Below are 21,690 nucleotides of genomic sequence, written 5' to 3' on the forward strand. Positions count from 1 at the left end.
GGGGAAATAAAGTGTCTTGTTCGCCATAACAATCAGCATTGGCTGTCATTCCTCGAAGGAGAGGGGGCTCCTCAAGCTATTTAATTATATGAAAAGCTTAGGAAACAGGAGCTGATTGGACGGAGGCCTTCGTGGTGGAAGCGAATCCCTGATTGGCTGCTTCGTGGCGGCGGCAAGGCCTCTTTCCTGGTAGAAGCCAGGAGCTCCTGTGAAAAAAGATGGAACGGAGAGGGGGGGCTGTGCCGGGCAGTTGCCATGGCAACAGAACCACAGGCCTGCTACGACTCCCGCGGTCCTACGGGCTGCAGCGGAAGCCAATCATCGCCCAGCCCGATCCAAGATGGCTTCCCTCCCCTGGGGCACCTCTCGCTCCACCTTCAAACCATATAAAGTGGGGGGACACATAAAATGGGACACCCAATGCCACCCCCTTATCTTCCCTGTGAATCCTGCATCAAGCACAAAAGAGCCATTTCCTTTTAAATACCTTTGGGGGCAAAGGGCACACCACCAAATCAGATAAAATGATAATGGCAGCAGAACTTCATATAAGCTGCTCCTGTGGTCAGAGCACATATCGGATTTTAACTGGTTTGTAACTAGTTTTGGCGCTTGTGAGTCCACAACCCTGCCCAGCAAGGAAGAGCTGAGGCATTGTTGAATGAGAAACTTACGCAGGTGCCTTGCCCTACATACAGGGCCTCCTCAACCTCTTTGGGCACTTTGGAACTCCCTGCCTCTTGACATAAAGCAGGTGCCACCGCTATACTCCTTTTCGGCACCTGCTGATGCTTAGGAAGTTGAAGGAATTTTAACCCGTTTTAGTATTTTAACTTTTGTATGTTTTAAAGTAGGGTTGTGATTTCCCCCCTCAATTTGTCTTATTCTTCAATTCTTCAAGGTTTTTTCACAACCAAGCAGAGTATAAATTTAGGAAATAAAATAAAATAAGCCAGCATTGCGTTGAAAATATTTTCGTAACAACTGTTGGGTGTTGTTTGGTAAGAACGGAGCGGCTCAGGGATGCTTGGGGCCTCCAGCTGATGTGCATCCTGTTGGCCCTGGTTCCTGATAGACTGCCTCTGAACATGGAAGTTCTACTTAGCTGCGACAGTTAACAGCCATCAGCAGAGCTATCTTCAACTGGTTTTAATTGCTGTTTAAAGCCATCTAAGTTAAGACGTCACGACAGGAGATGGCAGCTAATTCTAAAACGGTTATATCGCTTTCAAAACCAAATATCGAAAGCAAGTTCCCTGCTTCATCACAGACAGCAGCTCCAAATACACATTTGAATGACTTTATTGAAATTTCACAGACCAAAAGCAACACATGGAACAATGGCAGGTGTTAAGAGTGGACCTTTCCTGGATCTACACCCGCAGCAAAGTTGGAGCCCCCCCAGGCCTCTGCACAGTCTCTGATGCTCCTCTGAGTGGAAAGAGGATTTATTGTGTCTCAGGGCTGGCAGCAAGAAGAACTTGGTTAAGGGGAATGGACTTGACTCCTCTCATAGTCCAATGGTGTAGGAACGTCCTGTGGGGTTGTGGATGACGGAGCACATGGGAGAGACAACGGCCCACTCGTACCACACTTTCTTCGAGTTGCTGCAGCGCCAGAAGGCCACGCGAATGCGCTCACCTGCCTGCACGTTCATGGGTTGCTGGGGGGGGGGGGGGAGAAAAGCATTAATAGCTGAGGGTCCGTTCACAAACCAGGATAACACCACCCCAACACAGTGTTATATCAGGAACCGTTGTCCACAAGTCCTTTTCCCACAGCAGTCTGCTAAAGACTTTCCTTCCCTTCTCTTGTTTGGTTGTAAGTCACTTTGGGTTGCCTTGGGCAAGAGAGAGGTTTAAAGACACTCTCTCGAGGCAAATCTTTAAAAATGTAGTATAAATACAAACAACTGGGAAGCACTGGCCTGGGAGCGCTCCAATTGGAGAACAGCCTTTACCAAAGGTGTCATGGGCTTTGAAGACACTCAGGACGAAAGGGAGAAACGTGCTAAGAGGAAGGCACATTTGGCAAACCCTCACCATAATCAGTTTCCACCTGGACACCTATGTCCCCACTGTGGAAGGATGTGTAGATCCAGAATTGGCCTCCACAGTCACTGTTAAAACTGTTTTCATGGAAGGTAATCTTACTCGGCTACGAGTAATCGCCAAAGAAGAAAGCACATAATAATTTGAGAAATAATAAATAATTTCTCCACTGGAAGCAGTCTACTAGGGCAAACAGGGCATTGCTCCATCAAGCTCAGCCTGTGCTCAGACAGTTCTCACTTGCCTACTCTTGATGAAAGCCTTGTGCTCTCAGCCCTAATCCTAAAGCATTAGGAATGTGTGGGCTAGCTGGGAGCATCCTGTTTTGTTATTTCCCCCCCCAAATAGGTTTTCTTATAGGTGTGAAAACCAGTTTAGAAGAACCATCCAGTCCCACCACCACCAACAAAAAAAAAAGGAAAAAAGAGATCAAAAGCAAAGAAAAGGTGTGTAAGAGCGCAGAGGAGGAGAGACAGTGGGGGAAGAAGTGGCAAAGACAGAGATGAGGAGACAGAAACCGTGTTGCCTTAAATAGCATTTGATTATCCTGGCACACATTGTTGTGTTTTTCCCCACTGAATGTAAAGCGCACAAAATGTCCACACCTTCTACAGCTGTACTTATCACCTTGGAGGTTCCCTTGGTGCAAAGTCTTACCGCCCAGTGGTAACAAGGGATGCCTTCCTCTCCCACAAGGAAGCGTTTAAGGAAGCACTTACCTTGAGAGGGAAGAAGATAGGGAACCACGAAAACATGCCAGGTGAGTGAGTCTCAGGCCGAATACCTACGTGGCAGAAACATTGAAAAAGGCACATTCTGCAACATCAAGGAACATCAAAGCAAGACCGCTCACTCCACACCTTCAACTTCTGAGGGGGCACACCTGGCGGTTCCCCACCACCTGAGCTTCTGTTGGCCTTTGCTAGGAACCAAACCTTCAGTGCAACAGGTGCCCTACCCTGTGGAACTCCCTGCCATTAGAGGTTCAGTAGTAACCATTCAGCAGGAATGGCTCGGGACTGCAATACCTCAACACCACCTCTCTCTCTATGAACCTACCTGGACCCTGAGATCATCATCTGAGGCCCTTCTTCATGTGCCGCCTCCATTAGAGGTCTGAAGGGTGGCAGCACGAGAACGGGGCCTTCTCTGCAGTGGCTTCCTGTCTGTGCGATGCTCTTCCCAAGGAAGTTTGGGCTGGCACTTTCATTAAATACCTTGAAGTGCCGGGCAAAAATGTTCCTTTTCGACCAGGCCTTTGGCTGACTGACATCCAACGCCCTTTTAAATGTGTTGTGGAAGGGTGATTGTTGAGTTGTTTTTGCTCTTATTTTTATTATGTATTTTGTGTTTTTTATATCGTAATTTTATCCCTATATCTACAGACATAGAGCAGTATACAAATTTAATAAGTAATGTAATATTAATTCTTGCCTTTCGGGAGTCTCTCAAAAAAACCTGTTATTCGGACAGGCCTTTGCAACACAAATTTCTTTTTACCTACCAGTGGCTACTGACGTTTTAAATTGCTTTTGTTGCAGTTTTGTATGCTGCACACCACCCTGTCGTACGTTTCACGGGTTTAAAAGTATTTAAATGAAATAAATAACCCCCCTTATCTCCCCTCAACTTACTGAGAGTGATGTCTCCATACAGAGTGGTCTCAAAGTAGCCCGCGAATCCGTGAAGCACTGTGTTTACATCCACGGGGAACTCCAGTGTCTGGTAGCGGTTGTTGTCTTTGACTCTGTCTACAAGAAGGAAGGGGGTGTGGTCAGCCAAGGCCACTCCCCCTCAAAGGACGGCCCACCTTGTTCTCTTAGCTGATCGCCCACCACAAGCTGATCGCCCACCACTCACCTGGTCTGGGCCAACCCAGGTTCTATGGCAGTTTGGTTTTTAAAGGTGTGACTAGCAGTTCTTGCCACATCGTGTGGCTAGTCTAAGCCCCACCCTCCTCAGCAGGGAACGTGCGGTTAGCTCCTCTGCAGCCCTTCTCCTACCTGGGTTAGGGTGCTTGAAGGAGAAGCATGCCTGTGGGGGTGCCAACTGGTGGAAGTTGTGAAGCCGGACAACATAAGGCATTTCAAACTGAGCCTGGGGACGTGAAAGACAGGAATAGAACAAAACGCTGTTAGGACACTGTTCTAAAATTCACTTTGCATACATAGGCGCCGACTGCTTGTCGTACTTGACAGAGCCATGTTAAAAGGTTTGCAATTACCGTATTTTTCGCTCTATAACACGCACCCGACCATAACACGCACGTAGTTTTTAGAGGAGGAAAATCCGTAGACATGCCACCCGTAGGCATTCCCTCCATAACACGCACAGACATTTCCCCTTACTTTTTAGGAGGAAAAAAGTGAGTGTTATGGTGCAAAAAATACGGTATTTCCTCCTATTATTTGGGAGGGTGGGGAGTGAGACAGCTGTACAAAAACTGTGTTGGGCCTTCTTCAAAAGAATACTGTCTTCCTTCGTCTGCTGGGTTTGTGGAACTTGAACTGACAAGTTCAAAACAGCTCAGTTCATGTCACTAATTTCTCCTGTCCCTACGGACCATGTCATTCCCTGTGCTCTTAACATTGATTCTTTTACAAATCATTAAAAACAAGCGTCTAGTCCTTACTGTAACAAGCTCTTCACCTCTGATTACATTTAGGCTGGAAGCCAAGCCTTATGGGGAAAGGTTGAGAGAGCTGGGCATGTTTAGCCTGCAAAAGAAGAGGCTGAGAGAAGATATGAGAGCCATCTTGTAGCAAATGGAAAGCTAGCACATTTATTATGCCCTAAAAGCCGTCAGTAACAAACACTGTGCCGTCCAGATGTTGTTGAACCACAAGTCCCATCATTCCTGGTTGTTGGCTCTGGAGGTTTGGGCTGATGGGAGCTGGGAGTTCAATACTGACATAGGCTTTTCCGGATAAGAGTCCATTCCACGAAAGCTTATGGCCGTAACATACGTTCCCATCTTCCAGGTGCTACAAGACTCTGTTGTCTTAGCTGAATTTAGCTGTATGGTCTCATATCCTTCCAAATACATTTGTATTTGTGTGTGGGGGGGGGGGTACTAAAACAATAAAGGGGTATTTCTTTTTAACCTTGACCCAATGTTTTCATGCATTACTGGCGGTTAGGAAAAGTGCCATTTTCTGCCTGTGTTATTCAGAGTTCACAGAATCCTGCTTTTTCTTCATACAACAGTTTTTATTTCTTTTATGCATGCAGCAGCTGCAGAACTGCAGACCACAGGGCATGGAGAAAGTCTCACCTCGGGATCGCGGTCTTTCTCGCGACAGACGCGCACTTCGTTGTAGAGCTTCGAGGACGAGATTGGGCCCAGGAAGGAGGTGTAGTCGCCCGGGATACTCACCCCTCCTTCTGCGTATAGGAGGAAGGGAAAAGGCATCAGGTGCTTGGAATTGGCTGGTAGCCCCAACCCACTTAGCATCTAGATGCTCAAAGCAGTGCTCCCTCTCCACTCAAAACGACCCCCAAATTATACTCTCCCTGTCCACGGGCTGCCCTCCACTGTGCCCCACTCACCTTTCAGACAGTGCTCTGCCCCATCCAGGCACTCTGGGGACAGCTCGTTGTCAGCAAAGGACCCCAGCAACTCTGACACCATGAGGTCAGCCTTCTCGGGGGCTTCCCACTCACGCATGTCGCAGGAGACCACCGTCACCTGGGAACCCCATTCCTCGTACTGCCAGCTCTCCAGCCTGCAGGAAGGGAAGGCAGAAGTCAAAGGGCATCAAACTAGCAAAGTTTCACCCTCAGTTGCTGTTGCCCACAGGTAGGTCCAGCTTGTGGGCTTCCCAGAAGAGGCATCTGGTTGGCCACTGGGAGAACAGGAAGCTGGACTAGATGGGCCCGATTCAGCTGGGCTCTTCTTATGAGGCTCCTCAGGAGGGTCATAAAACACCTTGGTGTGCAGAGCAGGTTATCCCGACATTTCAATCCCACAAGGACATCAGGGAGACTCAAGGCATGGGCATGTGGACCATTCAACCCCACTCAAAGGGCGACACCACAGCTCCACCTTCCCCCTTATCGCCACAACACAAAGCAAGGGGTTTTATAATCTGTGCGTAAGAATATAGGGGAAGCCCTGCTGAATCAAGTCACAGGCCCGTCTGGTCCAGTATTATCCTCTCACAGAGGCCAACAAGACACCTTGGAGAAGCCTGCAAACTGGAGCATAACAGCACTGCAGTTTTATTATTATTATTTATTAAATTTTGTTTTACAATTTAGAATATATATTTAAACAGCCTTAAGATATCAATGACTTCCCTTCTCCTCCTTCCATGCATATTTTATATAAACTAAACCGTTCAGTATTCCATTATTACATCCATCAAAACTTATTTACACTGTTGAATTTATCTCAATGCTGTCCATGTTTTCAAGTGTACACAATTTCCCCCCAATATATTCAATAAACATTTTCCAATCTTTAAGAAGAACAAATGTTCTTCTTGTTCTCTTATTCTATAAGTTAGATCCGCAAGCTGCGCATATTCCATCAGTTTTACGTTACCATTCTTCTTTGGTTGGGACATCGCTCGCTTTCCATTTTTGGGCTAAGAGAACACGGGCCACTGTAGTGGCATACATAAATTACCTTTTTTCGACACCTGGGAATTTCCATCTGAATTATGCCCAACAAAAAGGACTCTGGTTTTTTTTGGAAAAGTGCTTTAAAACATTTTTTTTTCCAATTCATTATAAATTATTTCCCAATACTCTTTTACCCTTTTACACGTCCACCACATATGAAAGAACATATCCTTGGCCTCATTGCAATGAGCACTGCAGTTTCTAGTAACTGGTAATCCCAGCAGTGGAAGGAGAGCCTTACTATAAGGGTTAGTAGCCATCAATAGCCTAATCCTCCGTGAATTTCTCTAATCCTCTTTGAAAGCCATTCAAGTTAACCGCCACGTTCGCACAAGGCTGAGAAGGAGAGACTGGAAAAGCAAACTTTTGCTGTTTCCCAGTAATACATCTCTACAGTCTGGACTAGTTGTGGGGGAGCCTTTGCTGTTGCTCAACTACAACTGTGATCGGGCATACACGCTAGGGCTCATGGGAGTTGTAGTCCAGCAACAGCCAAAGGACCACAGGTTCCCCAAACCTGGCTAGGACACAGTGCCTGGGGGCACTGTGAACTGAACTCCACACTTGACTCACAGTATGAAGCCTCCTCACCAGTAAGGAAAAAACGAGTGTGTCATCAGGTCTCCCACCTGCAGCTTATATGGGGAGTATGACAGGGTTGGGTGAGGCCTCTAAGAAGGAACAAAGCCTTTTCACACCTCATGCCGCAATGAGGTAATAGTATTATTGCTGTTATATTTAGTAACGGGGAGTGCAAATGTGCCTGTAATTATATTTTAGCAACCTGCTAAAATCTCTTGATTTATTAGGAACCTGCCCAAAGAATATAAACCAATGCACAAGGTATCTGCCTAGAAGCTTCCATTTTAAACTAACATGTAATACAAAGTGAAGGGGGACGGAGATGAAACCCAAGCCCTCCCTAGTTCAGAAGGCGTTTTCTCTTCCCCAGTTAACAAACAACAACAAAGAAGGGGGGAGTGCCAGAGAGCAAAATTTGCACATTAAAACTATCTGTTAATCTGCAGACAGCAAAACATTCTAGATTGTGGTTTCCTACGTTATCTCCCATCTCGGTTCCTGTTTTGGAGCATTTGCTTGAGGCAATAAGATGCAATGACCTGCGGGGGACTTATTGATGCAATCTTATACCTTTAAGTTATCCGCTGCAGTTACTGTCCAACTATTGTAAAAAAAAATATATCTTTCAATTTGTTAGTTTGTGCAGGATGAAGAGCAAAGCCCTGGTCCTGTAAACCTTCCCAAATCCTGCAGTTTTCCGGTTTCCTTTTTCTCACAGCCAGTACAGGGGCCTGTGTGGGTTTCACCTGCTCTCCTCACAGAAGAGAGGGCACAAAATGTTTCTTTTCAATTTCCACCCGGGGGGAAAAGAGCTAAAGTACTTACGTCACCACAGCATTGGGGTTTTTCTCCACAGCGTAAATCTTGATGTGTCTGTCGGCCTGTCGCGCAGCGCGGAGGGAAGCGTTCACAAGGGGCCCCCGTCCTGCTCCAAGCACCATCACCACCCTGAGAAGTTGGGGAAGGAGAGAAGGGGAAAAGGAGGAAGATGCTGTAAAGGTAAAGGTAAAGGGACCCCTGACCATTAGGTCCAGTCGTGGCCGACTCTGCGGTTGCGGCGCTCATCTTGCTTTACTGGCCGAAGGAGCCGGCATACAGCTTCCGGGTCATGTGGCCAGCATGACTAAGCCGCTTCTGGTGAACCAGAGCAGCGCATGGAAACGCCATTTACCTTCCCGCCAGAGCGGTACCTATTGATCTACTTGCATTTTGACGTGCTTTCGAACTGCTAGGTTGGCAGGAGCTGGGACCGAACAACGGGAGCTCACCCCATGGCGGGGATTCGAACCGCCGACCTTCTGATCGGCGAGTCCTAGGCTCTGTGGAGGGGTGCTAAAATAACAGGCAACTAAGCAGCTCACTCTCCAGATGGGGGCAAGATGGCTGACCAGCTGGAAAGAGCCGTTGACGCAGACCCCAAAAGCACAATAAACTCAAGGCCCACCTACGTTTTGTGACGGAAGGCCATTATCTGTGCTCCATTTCTGAAGGACGTACGCCAATTCCCGCTAGGCCACATTCAAACACAAGTTGGGCTACTTCATTTTAACCAACATACGCAGTTGGATTTTTGACTTTTACTCCTCAGGAGTGGTCCTGCAGGGTTCAATGGTGTTCTCTCCCAATTTAAGTGTGCGCAGGAAACAGGCCTAGCGCTCCCGAACACAGTTTTCTCAGCGAGAGAAGAGTTAAAAGTGAAGGCGTGCCAATTTCTCTTAAAGACGAGAAATCCTGCTTCCAAACTGTTCATTCCTCTTTATTTATTTTTAATGTGCTACAAGAAACTGCTGGAGCCTGTGCTCAGGGCAAGACAGAGACAAAAAAAGGAGAAAGCTTCATCAAACGGTGTGTTTCTCTGGGTGCACCCTGTGGTAGTTTTGATGTCAAGCTTCTCTTGGAAGAGCCGGCAGTAAATTTGTTGCTCCTGCGGGCGGGTGGGGGGGCGGCTTGAAAGACACTGTGCAGATGAGAGGATCTGGGAGTTCAAGCCGAGTAAGAAGAAACAGGGAGAGGGCCCTTTTCAACTTATAATCCACTTATATGAAAGGAAAATGGGGCAGGTGGTGCCGAACAAGAGTTTCATCCCCACTGAGGTGGCACTACAAGCTGAACAGAACTGAAATGGTATATTACCAAAGCTTCCCTGACTGCTCATCTACTACTGACCCTGCTGGAAACTTTTCTATTCCACCAGGCAATTGGGAATACGTCCTTCCACAACGGTTAACCAATGTCTGTTTTTAACTTTTAAATATGTTTTTATTGTACAGTTATATGTTTTTATTGCTTAAAACATGTTTTTTATATGTTTTTATATTTTTTATTGCTTATAATTCTTAGTTTTAGATTTTGGATTTATGTGGAAATTGTTTCCCATTTAGTTGTGTATTTTTTGATGTGATTTATTTATCGTTTATGGCTTTTGTAATTATGTAAATCTTGTTATGCTGTAAGCCGCCTTGAGCATTGTTTTTTTAACTGTGGAAAGGCGGCATACAAATGAAAAATGATGATGATTTTATTGCTGCAAACAGCTTTGACATATTATATATATATATATATATATATATATATATATATATATATATATATATAAAATAACGACATACCGATATAGAATTTATAAACAAATATAATGTGGCAATAAACGGCTGGCTAAAAAGTGCCAAAGGGTGCCTCCCACATCCTCCCATTTCCCAGCAACCTCCGCAAAGGCGGTCAAATGAGGCCAACGCGGCTCAAGGTTGGGATTCTTACTCACTGAACGTTAGTTTCTTTCTCCTCATCAGGCACACGGTCTAGGAGGCACTTGTATATCGCCTGATGGGAGGGAGAATAATGGGTTGGAGTGCGTCTGTAAAAGTCAGTTCCTCTCCCCGCCATCGAGAACTAGCTGATCATGTTCCCACTCCAATCTCCCCTTCACAAAACACATTCCTTGAGGCCTTCTCTCTCTTGCCCAAATGTGGAGTCCTCCAGGCACTGCTAGACTACAACTCCCATCACCCCTGACTATTTGCCATCAGCTGGGGTTGATGGGAGTTGTAGTCCAACAACACCGGGAAGGCCCATTAGCAACCCTTCCCTCTTCCCACAACATGTTGGCCCTACAGTGCTCCAACCAGCTTCTGTGTTCCACCCAAGCACAAACATTTGGTCTATGCTCCTCCCCACATAGCCCTCCCCCCCACTCTTTCCCTTCCCACTTCTTGCTCCTCTCTCATAGCTCTAACCTCCCTCTCAGCAAGCCCCACACCTTTTCTCCACCACACACCAACCTGTTGGTACTGGGAGTACTTGATAGGGTCCTTCTCAAACACCTCATAGGTCTGGGATTCCAGGTTGTCCATCAGGGGCTGTGCGGGGAAAAAGCACCACAAGAAGAAAGGCTTCGCACCCAGTGTGGGTCACACAGCAAACAAAGGGGCCGGGTGTTTGTTAAGGAGCAGGACTTCCAGCACTGCGGGTAAGGAGATGGGCGGATGGAAAAGACACACCAAAGTAACACACTACAGAGGTCAAATGGGAAGATCACAGAATCATAGAGCTGCAAGGGACCCCGAGGGAATTCTAGTCCAACTCTTGCAATGCAGGAATCTTAACTAAGACATCACCATCATAATTTATTAGCATCCTAAAGCATCCAGAGATAGATCAGACTATTTTAGTCCAACAACAACCTAGTGGGTGACAATCCTGGCTGCGGTGGAAGTCAGATGAGGAAGAAGAGGCGAGTGCGAAAGGCGGCGTTGGCAGGGGGCAGCCCGACAGGGAGGGCCCCTCTGCTCCTTTGCCTCTACAGGCTGGGGGAGGGGAGGCAGCCTCACCTGCTCCCTGCCATGCCGCCACCGCCAGATCGATTTGGGAAGGGCGCTGACCAGCCAGGAGAGGAGGCGCTCAGCAAACCGTATCCAAGCAAGTTACGCCAAAGCAAAATATGTGGGTTTTGCACCAGGGTGGTGGAATTCAGCCAAAACACACAGCAGTCCTCTTTGCCTCGCACATTCAAGGTGGTCAGTTTTCAGAGGTGCACACCGAAGGCTGAGAGGGAGCAACTCACGTATTCAGAGCTGGAGAGGACCTTGAACCCAGGAGACTCACCTGCAGTGGGGACTGGAGATAGTCTTCATAGCCCTTTGCAAAGAGCTCATAGGCAGAAGGAGGAGGGCGGTTCTGGCTCAGATACTCCAGGTACTGCAGGTAGGAGCAGAACTCCTTTTCCGGATGGTGGTGGGAGCCTGTGATGATGAACTGCACCTCAAGCTGGGGGAAGGGAGTGGAAGGGCCAAGTTTATTTCTTTACATCCAGCCTTTCCCCAAGGAGCTCAAAGTGGCGTACAGGGTTCTCTGCCTCCCTCCTTTATCCTCACAACAACCCTGCGAAGTGGGTCAGGCTGACAGACTGTGACAGACCCAAGGTCACCCAGCAAGCTTCATGGCAGAGTGGAGATTTGAACCCTGGTCTCCCGTATCTTAGTCCAACAGTCTAACCCCTACACCATCCTGGTTCACGCTAAAATATCCGCTCATCCACCCTGGTGACCCATCGCTCTGCAAATTATTGTTAGCGTTAATTGTGTACATGAGGCTTCGGGGAACCTTCCCAGCCTGGCGTGCCAGTTCCTCATCTCCCCTTTGCAAAGCCTGCCTATCAATCATTTGATAGGTGACTGACACCTGTCAAAGTCCTGTGCGCAGCACTTCGCAAATGCCTGGCAACCACCGGACTCTTGGGAAGTGTCATACAATAGGCTTTGCAGGTTCTGCAAATCACTCAAGCTCAGCTTTTAGCAGCCCCGCACCTGACATTACGTCTAACGTGGAAAAGGGAGGCCTGGACTAGGCCCACATGCTGGATGATCGCACCCCAGATCTAAAAACAGACCCAGAGAAACAGGGGAAGGAGAGGGATGGAGACCGGAACAAGCAGGCAAATACAGTGGTACCTCGGGTTACATACGCTTCAGGTTATATATGCTTCAGGTTACAGACTCCGCTAACCCAGAAATAGTGCTTCGGGTTAAGAACTTTGCTTCAGGATGAGAACAGAAATTACGTTGTGGCAGTGTGGCGGCAGCAGGAGGCCCCATTAGCTAAAGTGGTGCTTCAGGTTAAGAACAGTTTCAGGTTAAGTACAGACCTCCGGAACGAATTAAGTACTTAACCCGAGGTACCACTGTAAGGTAAGATTATTTCAATCACATGTTATTTTGGCTTAGCTATATCTCCCAGATGCCTGCTTCAACCTCACAGACTGCAAGTCCCTCAGGAGTTACCTGCCAGGCACCTGTTCTAGTCATACATCTTTTCACACGTAGAGCTAACGTTTTCTCTTCAGGAGGATTTAATTTAGCAAAATCACGTGGGGCCGTAGCTCAGAATTCTCTGCTGCTTATTCTGTCCCCCCCCCTTCATTCCTTGCGTGCCCTCGCAAAAAGCAAGGCTCTCTCCCAAAATGGCTTTGTTGCAGAAAATGGCGCCCTAGGGACGAGGGCGTTGTGCTCTTTCCAACGGCCAGATTTGTTCTGGGAAAGGTAAAGAAGAATTTAGACAGGTAACCCTTCACACAGGCGATAAACTCAGGGTTCCAGTGATGGAAAGAAGCAGGTAAGAACGTGAGAAGAGGCTGCTGGATCCGGCCAATGGCCCATCCAGCCCAGTATCCTGTTCTCGAGGAAGAAAAGGGGGAAGCTGACCTTCAGCAGGCGGAAGACCAGGCGCTGATGCATCTTGGAGAGGACAGGGAAGCCTTTCTTATTGGTCAGGAAGATGCTGGTGGGCAGTATGGCCGCTTTGATTGGCTCCCCCAGCCAGCGGTCAATGACGTGATTGGACGGCAGGTCGGGGCCCACCTCCAGCGCTGAGAAGAAGGCACAAAAAGGCATCAAAGGAAGAGAAGAGGCGCCAGACTCTGCACCTCAAGGGTGCCAAGGGGTGCAAGCCTCCCTCCCCCAGCCTCTGGGGGTGCCCCCCCATCTCGACCCAGCAGCACTCACCCACGGCAACACGCTTGTTGTAGTCACACAGCGTCCGGAAATTGTGCCACCTGGAGAAACAAGAAACTCATGTGGCCCCATGGGAAGGCTGGCATCTCCTGTCTCTTCCTCGGACCTGCATTGTCCTCTTCCCCTCCCTTCCTTCCTCTCTTTCTCCCCCAGGACTTGCTTACGCAACTAGCGGAGCGACTGATGTGTTCAGGAGATGAGTCAGAAGACTCAGGTGTTGAGTCTCGGGAGAGGGGAGCCAAAAGGCCAGCCCCACTTTGCCACAAATGGCCACACAAATTGAAACAGCCAGTATCGAAGGATCAAAACATTTTTTTAAAAAAGAACACGATATCTAGTTCTTCAGCGGCATAACAAGAGTTCCAAGAATGAATCTGGATTCCGCCCCTGCTTTTAAAGAGAGACAATAACCTCTAGCAAGGTCAAGACCCCTCGATTCACTTCTTGCCCAGTTTGGGATAAATGAATATGGGGTTTTGGAAACCATCTCACCCTGCCTTAAGTACTGGGCTGCATTTAGGTGAAAAAGGACCTCTTTGCAATTGTTTGTATACACGTTGATTTAGGTATGTGATTATCCCAACTGTTTTCATATATGAAATTATGTATTTATTGCTAAGCCATTTCAAGAGGTTTCATAGGAAGAGATTAATAGTTTTTTAAAATAAATAAATTTGTTTTAATTATTAAATTTGTATACCGCCCTTCATCCGCAGATCTCAGGGCGGTTAAAATGAAAATAAAACAAACAAAACTCAGCTTTAAAAGTGTGACTTGCGCTCTGTTCTTATTCCGTAACAAACTGGCTCTGCCTTCCCAGCATCCGCCCAGGTTCCTGCTGACAACCACTCACCACTGCCAGGTCTTCTCCTCGCCTACGGACTCGTCCTCTATCTCCTGCACTGCCTCGTTCTCGATAACGTCGTCCCTCAAGTCCTCAGGGGCCAGCAGTGGGACTCGCATCCAGAACTAAATTTGGGGGAGGGGGAAAGGGAGAGGGGGGGATGAGGAGATTTCACCCCTCCCATATCCAAGAATCTCCTGACGAGTCTGCTGATTCTCCAGAGAGGAGGAGCAGTGTACTGCTTTCTACTTATTCAGCTCCAGCACCAAGTCAAGTCAGTCTGTCAGTCAGTCAGTCAGTGTGTTGGAGAGAGAGAGAGACTGAGTGTTAGAGATCGTGTGTAGAGATAAGGTTGCTGCTAAGAGCAGCTGCAGACACTCAGTGCAGCATTCATTTATGCTTAGACCTATTTAGCTCTGTATATAGTTTTGTATTATAGTTACAGTTATAGAATAAAAGAAGATATTCTACAGAGCTGCTCTCCAAGTGGTTTATACACTGCTAGACTCTGCTATACTCTGCTGTGCGACGACTGTATTGTGGAAGTGAATCCGGTGCTCACGGCTCTAAGCTGTGAGTCCACAGCACTTTGACCTGGTGGTCTCTGGAAGTGCTACCCAGCTCGCCTAGCCCAGTCGGGGTTGAAGTGCATGAGTCCAGTTGGTGACACTGGCTCAAGGGCGATGCTGACAGGGAAATGATCACATGCATGAGGCAGGAAGGAAAGCGTTGGTCGGTCCTTGTCTTCAACACTGACCTGAGCATATTGACAGAATCAGGGAATAGTAGGCTTGGAAGGAACCCTCAGGGGTCATCTAGTCCAACCCCCCCCTCCCCCGGCAATGCAGGAATCACAGAGAAAGAATCCCTAGTGGATATCCACCCAGCCTCTGCATAAAAACCTCCATCACCTTCTGATTAAAGATAAATTCCGATGAAAGGTAAATTAGGGTTTTCATTTTGGAAACTGCCTTTTAGAAGACACCTGAACGCAGCCCTATACAGTGGTGCCTCGCAAGACGAAATTAATTTGTTCCGCGAGTTTTTTCGTCTTGTGAAGCACGGACTTTGGAAAAGCTTCAAAAATCACCAAAGTCTTCAAAAACCTCAAAAAAGGCTACCACACCGCGTGCTATGAGTTGCTCCTCGAAGTGAAGGCACGGTTTTAAGAAAAAGGAAACAAACTTGCAAGACGTTTTCGTCTTGCGAAGCAAGCCCATAGGGAAATCCGTCTTGTGAAGCAACTCAAAAAACGAAAAACTCTTTCGTTTTGCGAGTTTTTCGTCTTACGAGGCATTCGTCTTGCGAGGTACCACTGTATAGGGAAATTTTCAATGTTTGATGTTTTATTGTGTTTTTAATATTCTGTTGGAAGCCAGTCAGAGTGGTAGGGCAACCCCGCCAGATAGGTGGCATAATTATCATTATTATTATTAGTTTTTTATTGTGCTTCATTGCATTGCTTTGAATGACATTTATTTTTTCAATTGTTGTACCAACAAACAAAACAGCATGTCAGAGGGATGCAGGTCAGGTGAGGTTTTTGCAGGTGTACTGTGGCTATAATGGTGGTGGTGGGGGGAGTATTTGAAGCCCTTACCATGGAAGTGTGATGCCCAGTATTGATGTGGTTACACAGAACGCGGGCCAAGTTGGGGTTGTCTGCCTGCTTCAGGGGCAGCAGGAACGCTGGGAGTCCCAAGTACGCCCCAAAATTCAGCTCCTGCAACATGGCCTGGGGAGGACAGAGAAAGCATAGAACAACATGTAAAGTTATTGCCAAATTCAAACTTGAAAGGATATACGCACAACAAAACTGGAGGAAGGTTTAGAATGGCTGGCGTTTTGTTTTTGAAAGGGCAATGCAGTAAAAGAAAGGAAACCTCATTTCCCCTCCATAAGAACTCCAAGCGATACAAGGAAACGATTAAACAAGAGGTTCAGGACAAAACAAAAGGAAGAACTATTGGAAATGGCCAGCAGCTAAGATGGCGCCCTCCAGATTTTGTTGGACCACAACTCCCATCATCTCTGACCATTGGCCACACCACACATGCTGGGTATGATGATAACTGAAGTCCAACAGCATCTTAGAGAAGGAATGCACAACCTGCGGCCCTCCAGATGTTTCTGGACTACAACTCCCATCATCCCTCATCACTGGCTATGCTGGCTGGGGCTGATGGGAGTTGTAGTCCAGAAACATCTGAAACGTAGAGCAGGTTGTGTACCCCTGGTCTAGAGTGTACCATATTGGCTACTCCTGGCTTAGTGGCTCAGGGCCTGCTTTGCATGTAGAAGGCTAGAGATTCAATCCTCAGAATCTCTAGCTAAAAGAATATCAGGTAGCAGGTCTGGAAAGAGACCTTGGAGAGTTTCCACCAATCAGAGTGGCCGATGCTGGGCTAGAACGACCAAAGCTCTGTCCCTTTATGCAATGCACATTTAATTTATGGAATTCAGTGCCACAGATGTCATGACAGCAATTGGCATTATATTATTAATTCAATTTATATGCCACCCTTTATCAAATGATGCCAGGATGGCGTACAATATTATAAACACATTACAGAACATCAATGACAAAAACATAATAAAAACATAGTAAAAAGCATACCAACATACAGCCTAATAATAAAACAATCATCAGAATAACAGTCTTCTATCCCACAATTTTACAGGCCATAGCTTATTTAATAGCCATAGGCCTGAATAAAGAGGAATGTTTTTGCCTGGCGCCTAAAGACATGTAACGATGGCACCAGGCGAGCCTCTCTCTTGGGGAACCACCAAGTACAAGTACCTGGTCAAAAAAAGGAAGCTCATACTAATTTATATGTCAGAGGATATTAGTTAGGACCAGGGGTTCCCATGCCAGATACCTCCAATTTCCACATGCCAGGAAAACACAGAACATCATCTGTTGAAATGTTTATTCAGCACAATAAATTGAATTTACACAGATTTTAATAGACAAATCCACATCCCCTGCTTATGATCTGGCTGGTCACTTCTGAAATGGTGGCCAAGACAGAGTTTTGAGTCTAACATGGCAAGGTAGTTTTTAAAGTCTTGGTGGACAGTTTCTCCATTTCCCAAACAGCACACACAAACCTTTGTAGACCATCTTAGAAACACCTCCCAACCCTTTGTTGCCAAGCTCACTCACCGCCTCAGAATTCCTGCGAACCTTTTCCACATTGGAGTCTGCCCGGATCCATGGGGACAGTTTGCCCACAATCAGGGTGTTCCAGTCTGCAAGGAAGCAGGATGTCAAGGAGAATGTGACCATTCATTTGGGGAGAGACAGACAGCTTGTTCAGAGCCAATAGCCACAATGAAAATGCAGCTTGCCCTTTAAAACCAAATGAAAGCTTTTTTTTTAATAAAAAAAACTTGTACTACTCATGGGTCACACAGTAACAAGTACTCAGTGACCTCCTACTAAGGAACTATCTCCTCTCCCCAAATTTTTATCCAAATCCAGACCTCCCAGCATTTGTAGTGGAGCTTCCTGCAGCCAATCAGAAGCCGCACTTTGGTTTCCGAACGTTTTAGAAGTTGAATGGACTTCTGGAACAGATTCTGTTTGTCTTCCAAGGTATGACTGTACTTTTTACTGTGATTTTGTTCCTTTCCTTTAAACTTTGTTTCTGGTAAACTGCATAGAGGTAAAGTAAGTGATATATATATATCTAGAGAGAAAGAGAGTTAAATAAAATAAATAAATAAATAAATAAATAAATAAATAAATAAATAATATTAAATATTATTAAATAAATAAAAAATAAACCAAAGGGCCTTTCCTACATCAAGCCCTTGAGAATACCACTATATTTTGACAAGTAAATAAATTCGTTACTTCCCGCCCAGTCTTTAACGGACAGAGAAAGCAACAGCCGCAATCTGGGTTCCCAAGTTCTCACCTCTCCCCGAGAGCAAGAGGTCAGAGCGTGTCTGGGGTCCCGGTCGGTTTTTAGCTGGCTCCTGGAAAAACTCCCTCTTGTAGCGAGGGTGGAAAATGGGCATGCAAAGGAAATCAAACCTATTGGGTGAGGAGAGAGGAAATTGAGAAGTTAAGATCCTGGTACCACAAGTTAAAATGACAACACTGCATCCCACCGGCACCTGAGATGTGTTTGGTTGGGATGCAGAAAAGAACTTTCTCTGTGGATGTGTCTTGAGTTTGACAAGGGAGTCACATCTTAACAAACAGACCCCATGTTTTCTATACATTTAAAACAGTATCATGCCACAGTTTGCAAAGGGTGCTGAGAATTGTCAGGAGTTCCCTATTCCCCTCAAAGAGCTACGATTCTCTGAGTGCTTTAATAAATCAATCCTTTTTCCCAGGGACCTCTGGAGGAAGCTATGTCTGTTTGAACTCGCATGATATAGCTTTAAAGTATAGTGCAGATCCACTCGTTCTGTTGGCCTTCAATTGTTGTGCAAGACCATTTACTTCCCACTTGGCCAACCAGGCAATTAAATTTAACCTCCCTGATAATGTTAGTTCACGTGCTACCTACTGCCTCTTCTCTCTAATCACTGATTATTTCATGGTTTTTTTGTTGTTGTTTTAACCTGCCAATCAGAACATAAGCATCTTCAGCATCTCTACTAATTGAAAGATGGAATAGCAAATGCTTTTTAAAAAAAGATAAGCTGCCTGTAGTTTTTCGAAGTTTATTAATTAATGGATTAAAATGATTAACTAGTGGATTAAAATTTTAATACGGTTGTACAGCTTATACCAACGTCCCTTCCCCATTTCTTTTCTTTTTGGGGATGATGTTATCTTTATAGTGGTGATAATCAACACAGTCTCCAGTGAATTGTGGAGTTTTTTCTATAGAATCCCTTGAGACAGAATTGAAGCTTGAGCAAGAACTGGGGGAAACTCTCACTTGTTGGAAAAGTTAATTTCTTTTCTCCTCCAAGGCCATCAATATGCCACTAACAATGGTCACATTAACAGCCAAGTTTCACCTATAGCTCTGCAGGTTCGTGACCGCAGGAATTTGACTGAGAAGAAATCTTACAATATACAGTACAAAGACTGAATCTAAATTTTTAGACCTACAAAATATATATGGCAAAGGATGTAACTACAAAGCTAGAACGTAGTGTCTAAACATAGCAACTCACCCAGATGATATCAAAGTTCATGGCTGGCTAGATGGTTGCAAGCTACTTCCCAAACAAGGCTGAGGGTGTGGAAACTCACAGTTTAAGTGTTTCCTCAATGAATCATAGAGCTGGAAGGACCCTAAGGGGCATCCGGTCCAACTCCCTGCGCTACAAGAATCCTGCCCACAGCCATCCCTGGGTGGGCTCAAACAGCCAGACTGACCCATTGTGCCACCTGCTTCACTCATCAGTGAGCTTAGTGGCAGAAATCAAGCAGAGTTGCCACCACACCCTAGGGCAGCGGTTCTCAACCTGTGGATCCCCAGATGTTGTTGGACTACAACTCCCATCATCCTTGAGCTCTGGTCTTGCTGGCTAGGGGTGATGGGAGTTGTAGTTCAACATCTGGGGACCCACAGGTTGAGAAAGGCTGCCCTAGGGGAAGATTCCTCTACGTCAGAGCTGGGGAGCCAGTGGCCCTCCAGATGCTGTTATAGACTCTAGTGTCAGCCCCAGCCATGATGGCCATACCCTTGACTGGGTTACAAAAGTTGTAGGCCAGCAAGATCTGGAATGCCAAAGGTTCCACTGTCCTGATCTATGAAGCGGACGCATTGATCCCCATCAATCTTATCTGTTCAAAAGTGGGACGGTCTCCCTTAGGGTGGTAGTGGACTTTCCTTCACTGGAGGTTTATAAGCAGAGGCTGGATGGCCATCTGTCATGGATGCTTTAGATGAGATTCCTGTGTTGCAGGGGGTTGGTCTAGATGACTCTTGGAGGACCCCTTCCAACTCTACCATTCTACGATCTTCAATGCTAGGAGAGTCTCTGCCTGCTGGGAAGTTGTTGGAAGCCACACAAAGGCAGCACCTTTGCATTCTCTGAGGTCAAGGGTCAGGTGGCATGACCTCCCCTGGGGTCAGAGGTCACCCCGGGATTCTGAGTAAATGGGAAGGCATTAAAAAAGCAAACCCAACCCAACCAGCCCTCAGCCCAGGATGGTCCCAGGTGACCCGCAGGTAGAGGTCAGGGGTCACCATGGCACGCTTAAGGGAGGGGTCAAGGGTCAGCAGAGGACCACGTGGTCCCTCTCACCCCTGCCTGGCGACCGCTCCGAGGGTGCCCGCCACTTCCGGGACGCAGCTCAAGTCCCTCCCGCAGGAGACGCGCGCCGCCGCTGCCGCCGCCCCCGGCCCCACCGCGGACGCCGCTGCCGCCGCCATCGCCGCCGCTGCGCTCGCCGCCATCGCCCGCCACACAAGGAGCCGGGAGCCCGGCAGCCGCGCCTACTTGGTCACCCTGGCCAATCAGCGGACGCTCTCGGAGAGGGGTGGGAAATAATAAAAGGTCCAGCCAATCGCAGGAGGTCTTTCCCGGGCAGGAATGAGAGGAGGAGCCAATTAGGCTCCAAGCCGGGGGCGGGGAAATAGCATTCTAGCTCAATGAGGCGCCGGGGGAAAGAAATCGGTTTCCCATCATGCTCTTGGGTGGAGAGGCGCTTGAGGTCTTTTATATTCCACTGATGATCAGCATGCCTTGCGCTCCGCTCGTCTGAGGACTGCAGTTCCCGTCATGCATTGCGGCGCAGGTTTTCAGTTGTTCGACGAGCTCGCCCTGTGTAGCGTGCTCTATAGGGATGGTGCCGTGAAGCTCACAGAACGTCCAAGGGCCAGTGGCGCAATGGATAACGCGTCTGACTACGGATCAGAAGATTCTAGGTTCGACTCCTGGCTGGCTCGGAAAGGGCGTAATTTTGCCCCACCACCCAAAAAAAGAAACCAGTTTAGAATTAGAAAAATTTAACTAGGTGATATTATTGCCATTTAGACATTGGCGTTATTTTACATCTAGCCTCCGCCTCATACTGCAGGGGGAATCCGCATAAAAATAAGCCTGCCCAAACGTGGCAGAAATATTTGTCCACAAATTATAAATATTTTCATATGAACCCGTTAGAGTTGAGCAATATTTAAATACAGCAGGGAAAGTCCTAATTTTTCACATCGGGCTTAAACAATTGAATATTTCCTTCCAACATCATATTTAAATTCCCAAGCGATGTATATTTGCTTGCAGACTTAAGAAACCCTTTAGCTACTACTGGGAACAAGATAGAAAGCTGGTTTTCTTTTATGCAGTTAAATATGGGCTGCTGGCAGAACGCCCTTATTTGTTTTTCCTAAATAATGCAGTAGCTGAGCACATCATCGTTGAAAAGGCATCCCTTCTTCTCGCCTTCAAGAGGAATTTTTTTAATGCATCAAAGTTAGTCTCTTTTAAAAGAAATAAAGCTTTTAAAAATAATCAAAAACATCAAGGAACAAATAGCAACCATTACAAAGTTAATTAATGGAAGTTGTATATGATATACTGAAAAATACTACAGGTGTCTTATTTTTAAATCCCTTTTTACCAACAGCAGTCTATTTTTAATTTCGGCTTGCTAAAA

General features: G+C 46.7%; 1 protein-coding gene across 1 annotated transcript; it reads right to left on the reverse strand.

Annotated features, from left to right (window-relative positions):
* Positions 1 to 1,286: 1,286 nt before the first annotated feature.
* Positions 1,287 to 20,493, reverse strand: PRMT5 (protein arginine methyltransferase 5). Its single transcript, XM_079951881.1, has 17 exons — positions 20,337 to 20,493; positions 18,035 to 18,153; positions 17,278 to 17,363; positions 15,709 to 15,843; positions 14,118 to 14,233; positions 13,256 to 13,305; positions 12,956 to 13,119; positions 11,361 to 11,522; positions 10,538 to 10,615; positions 10,021 to 10,079; positions 8,085 to 8,207; positions 5,601 to 5,776; positions 5,326 to 5,435; positions 4,055 to 4,148; positions 3,686 to 3,802; positions 2,771 to 2,835; positions 1,287 to 1,663 (listed from the first exon to the last, which is right to left on the reverse strand). Exons 1-17 carry the CDS (start codon positions 20,486 to 20,488, stop codon positions 1,511 to 1,513), a joined length of 1,959 nt encoding a protein of 652 aa, XP_079808007.1. The 5' UTR covers positions 20,489 to 20,493; the 3' UTR covers positions 1,287 to 1,510.
* Positions 20,494 to 21,690: the final 1,197 nt, after the last annotated feature.

Source organism: Podarcis cretensis (assembly GCF_951804945.1).
Source record: "Podarcis cretensis genome assembly, chromosome: 13".
In the NCBI taxonomy this organism is placed as follows: Eukaryota; Metazoa; Chordata; class Lepidosauria; order Squamata; family Lacertidae; genus Podarcis; species Podarcis cretensis.

Coding starts and splice junctions, on each gene's coding strand:
- PRMT5 (XM_079951881.1), bottom strand. CDS start 20,488: ATGGCGGCGAGCGCAGCGGCGGCGATGGCGGCGGCAGCGGCGTCCGCG. Junction 14,234..15,708: donor CTGGGCATCACACTTCCATG/GTAAGGGCTTCA, acceptor CCCCAAATTTAG/TTCTGGATGCGAGTCCCACT. Junction 13,120..13,255: donor CAACAAGCGTGTTGCCGTGG/GTGAGTGCTGCT, acceptor CCTTCTTCTCAG/CGCTGGAGGTGGGCCCCGAC.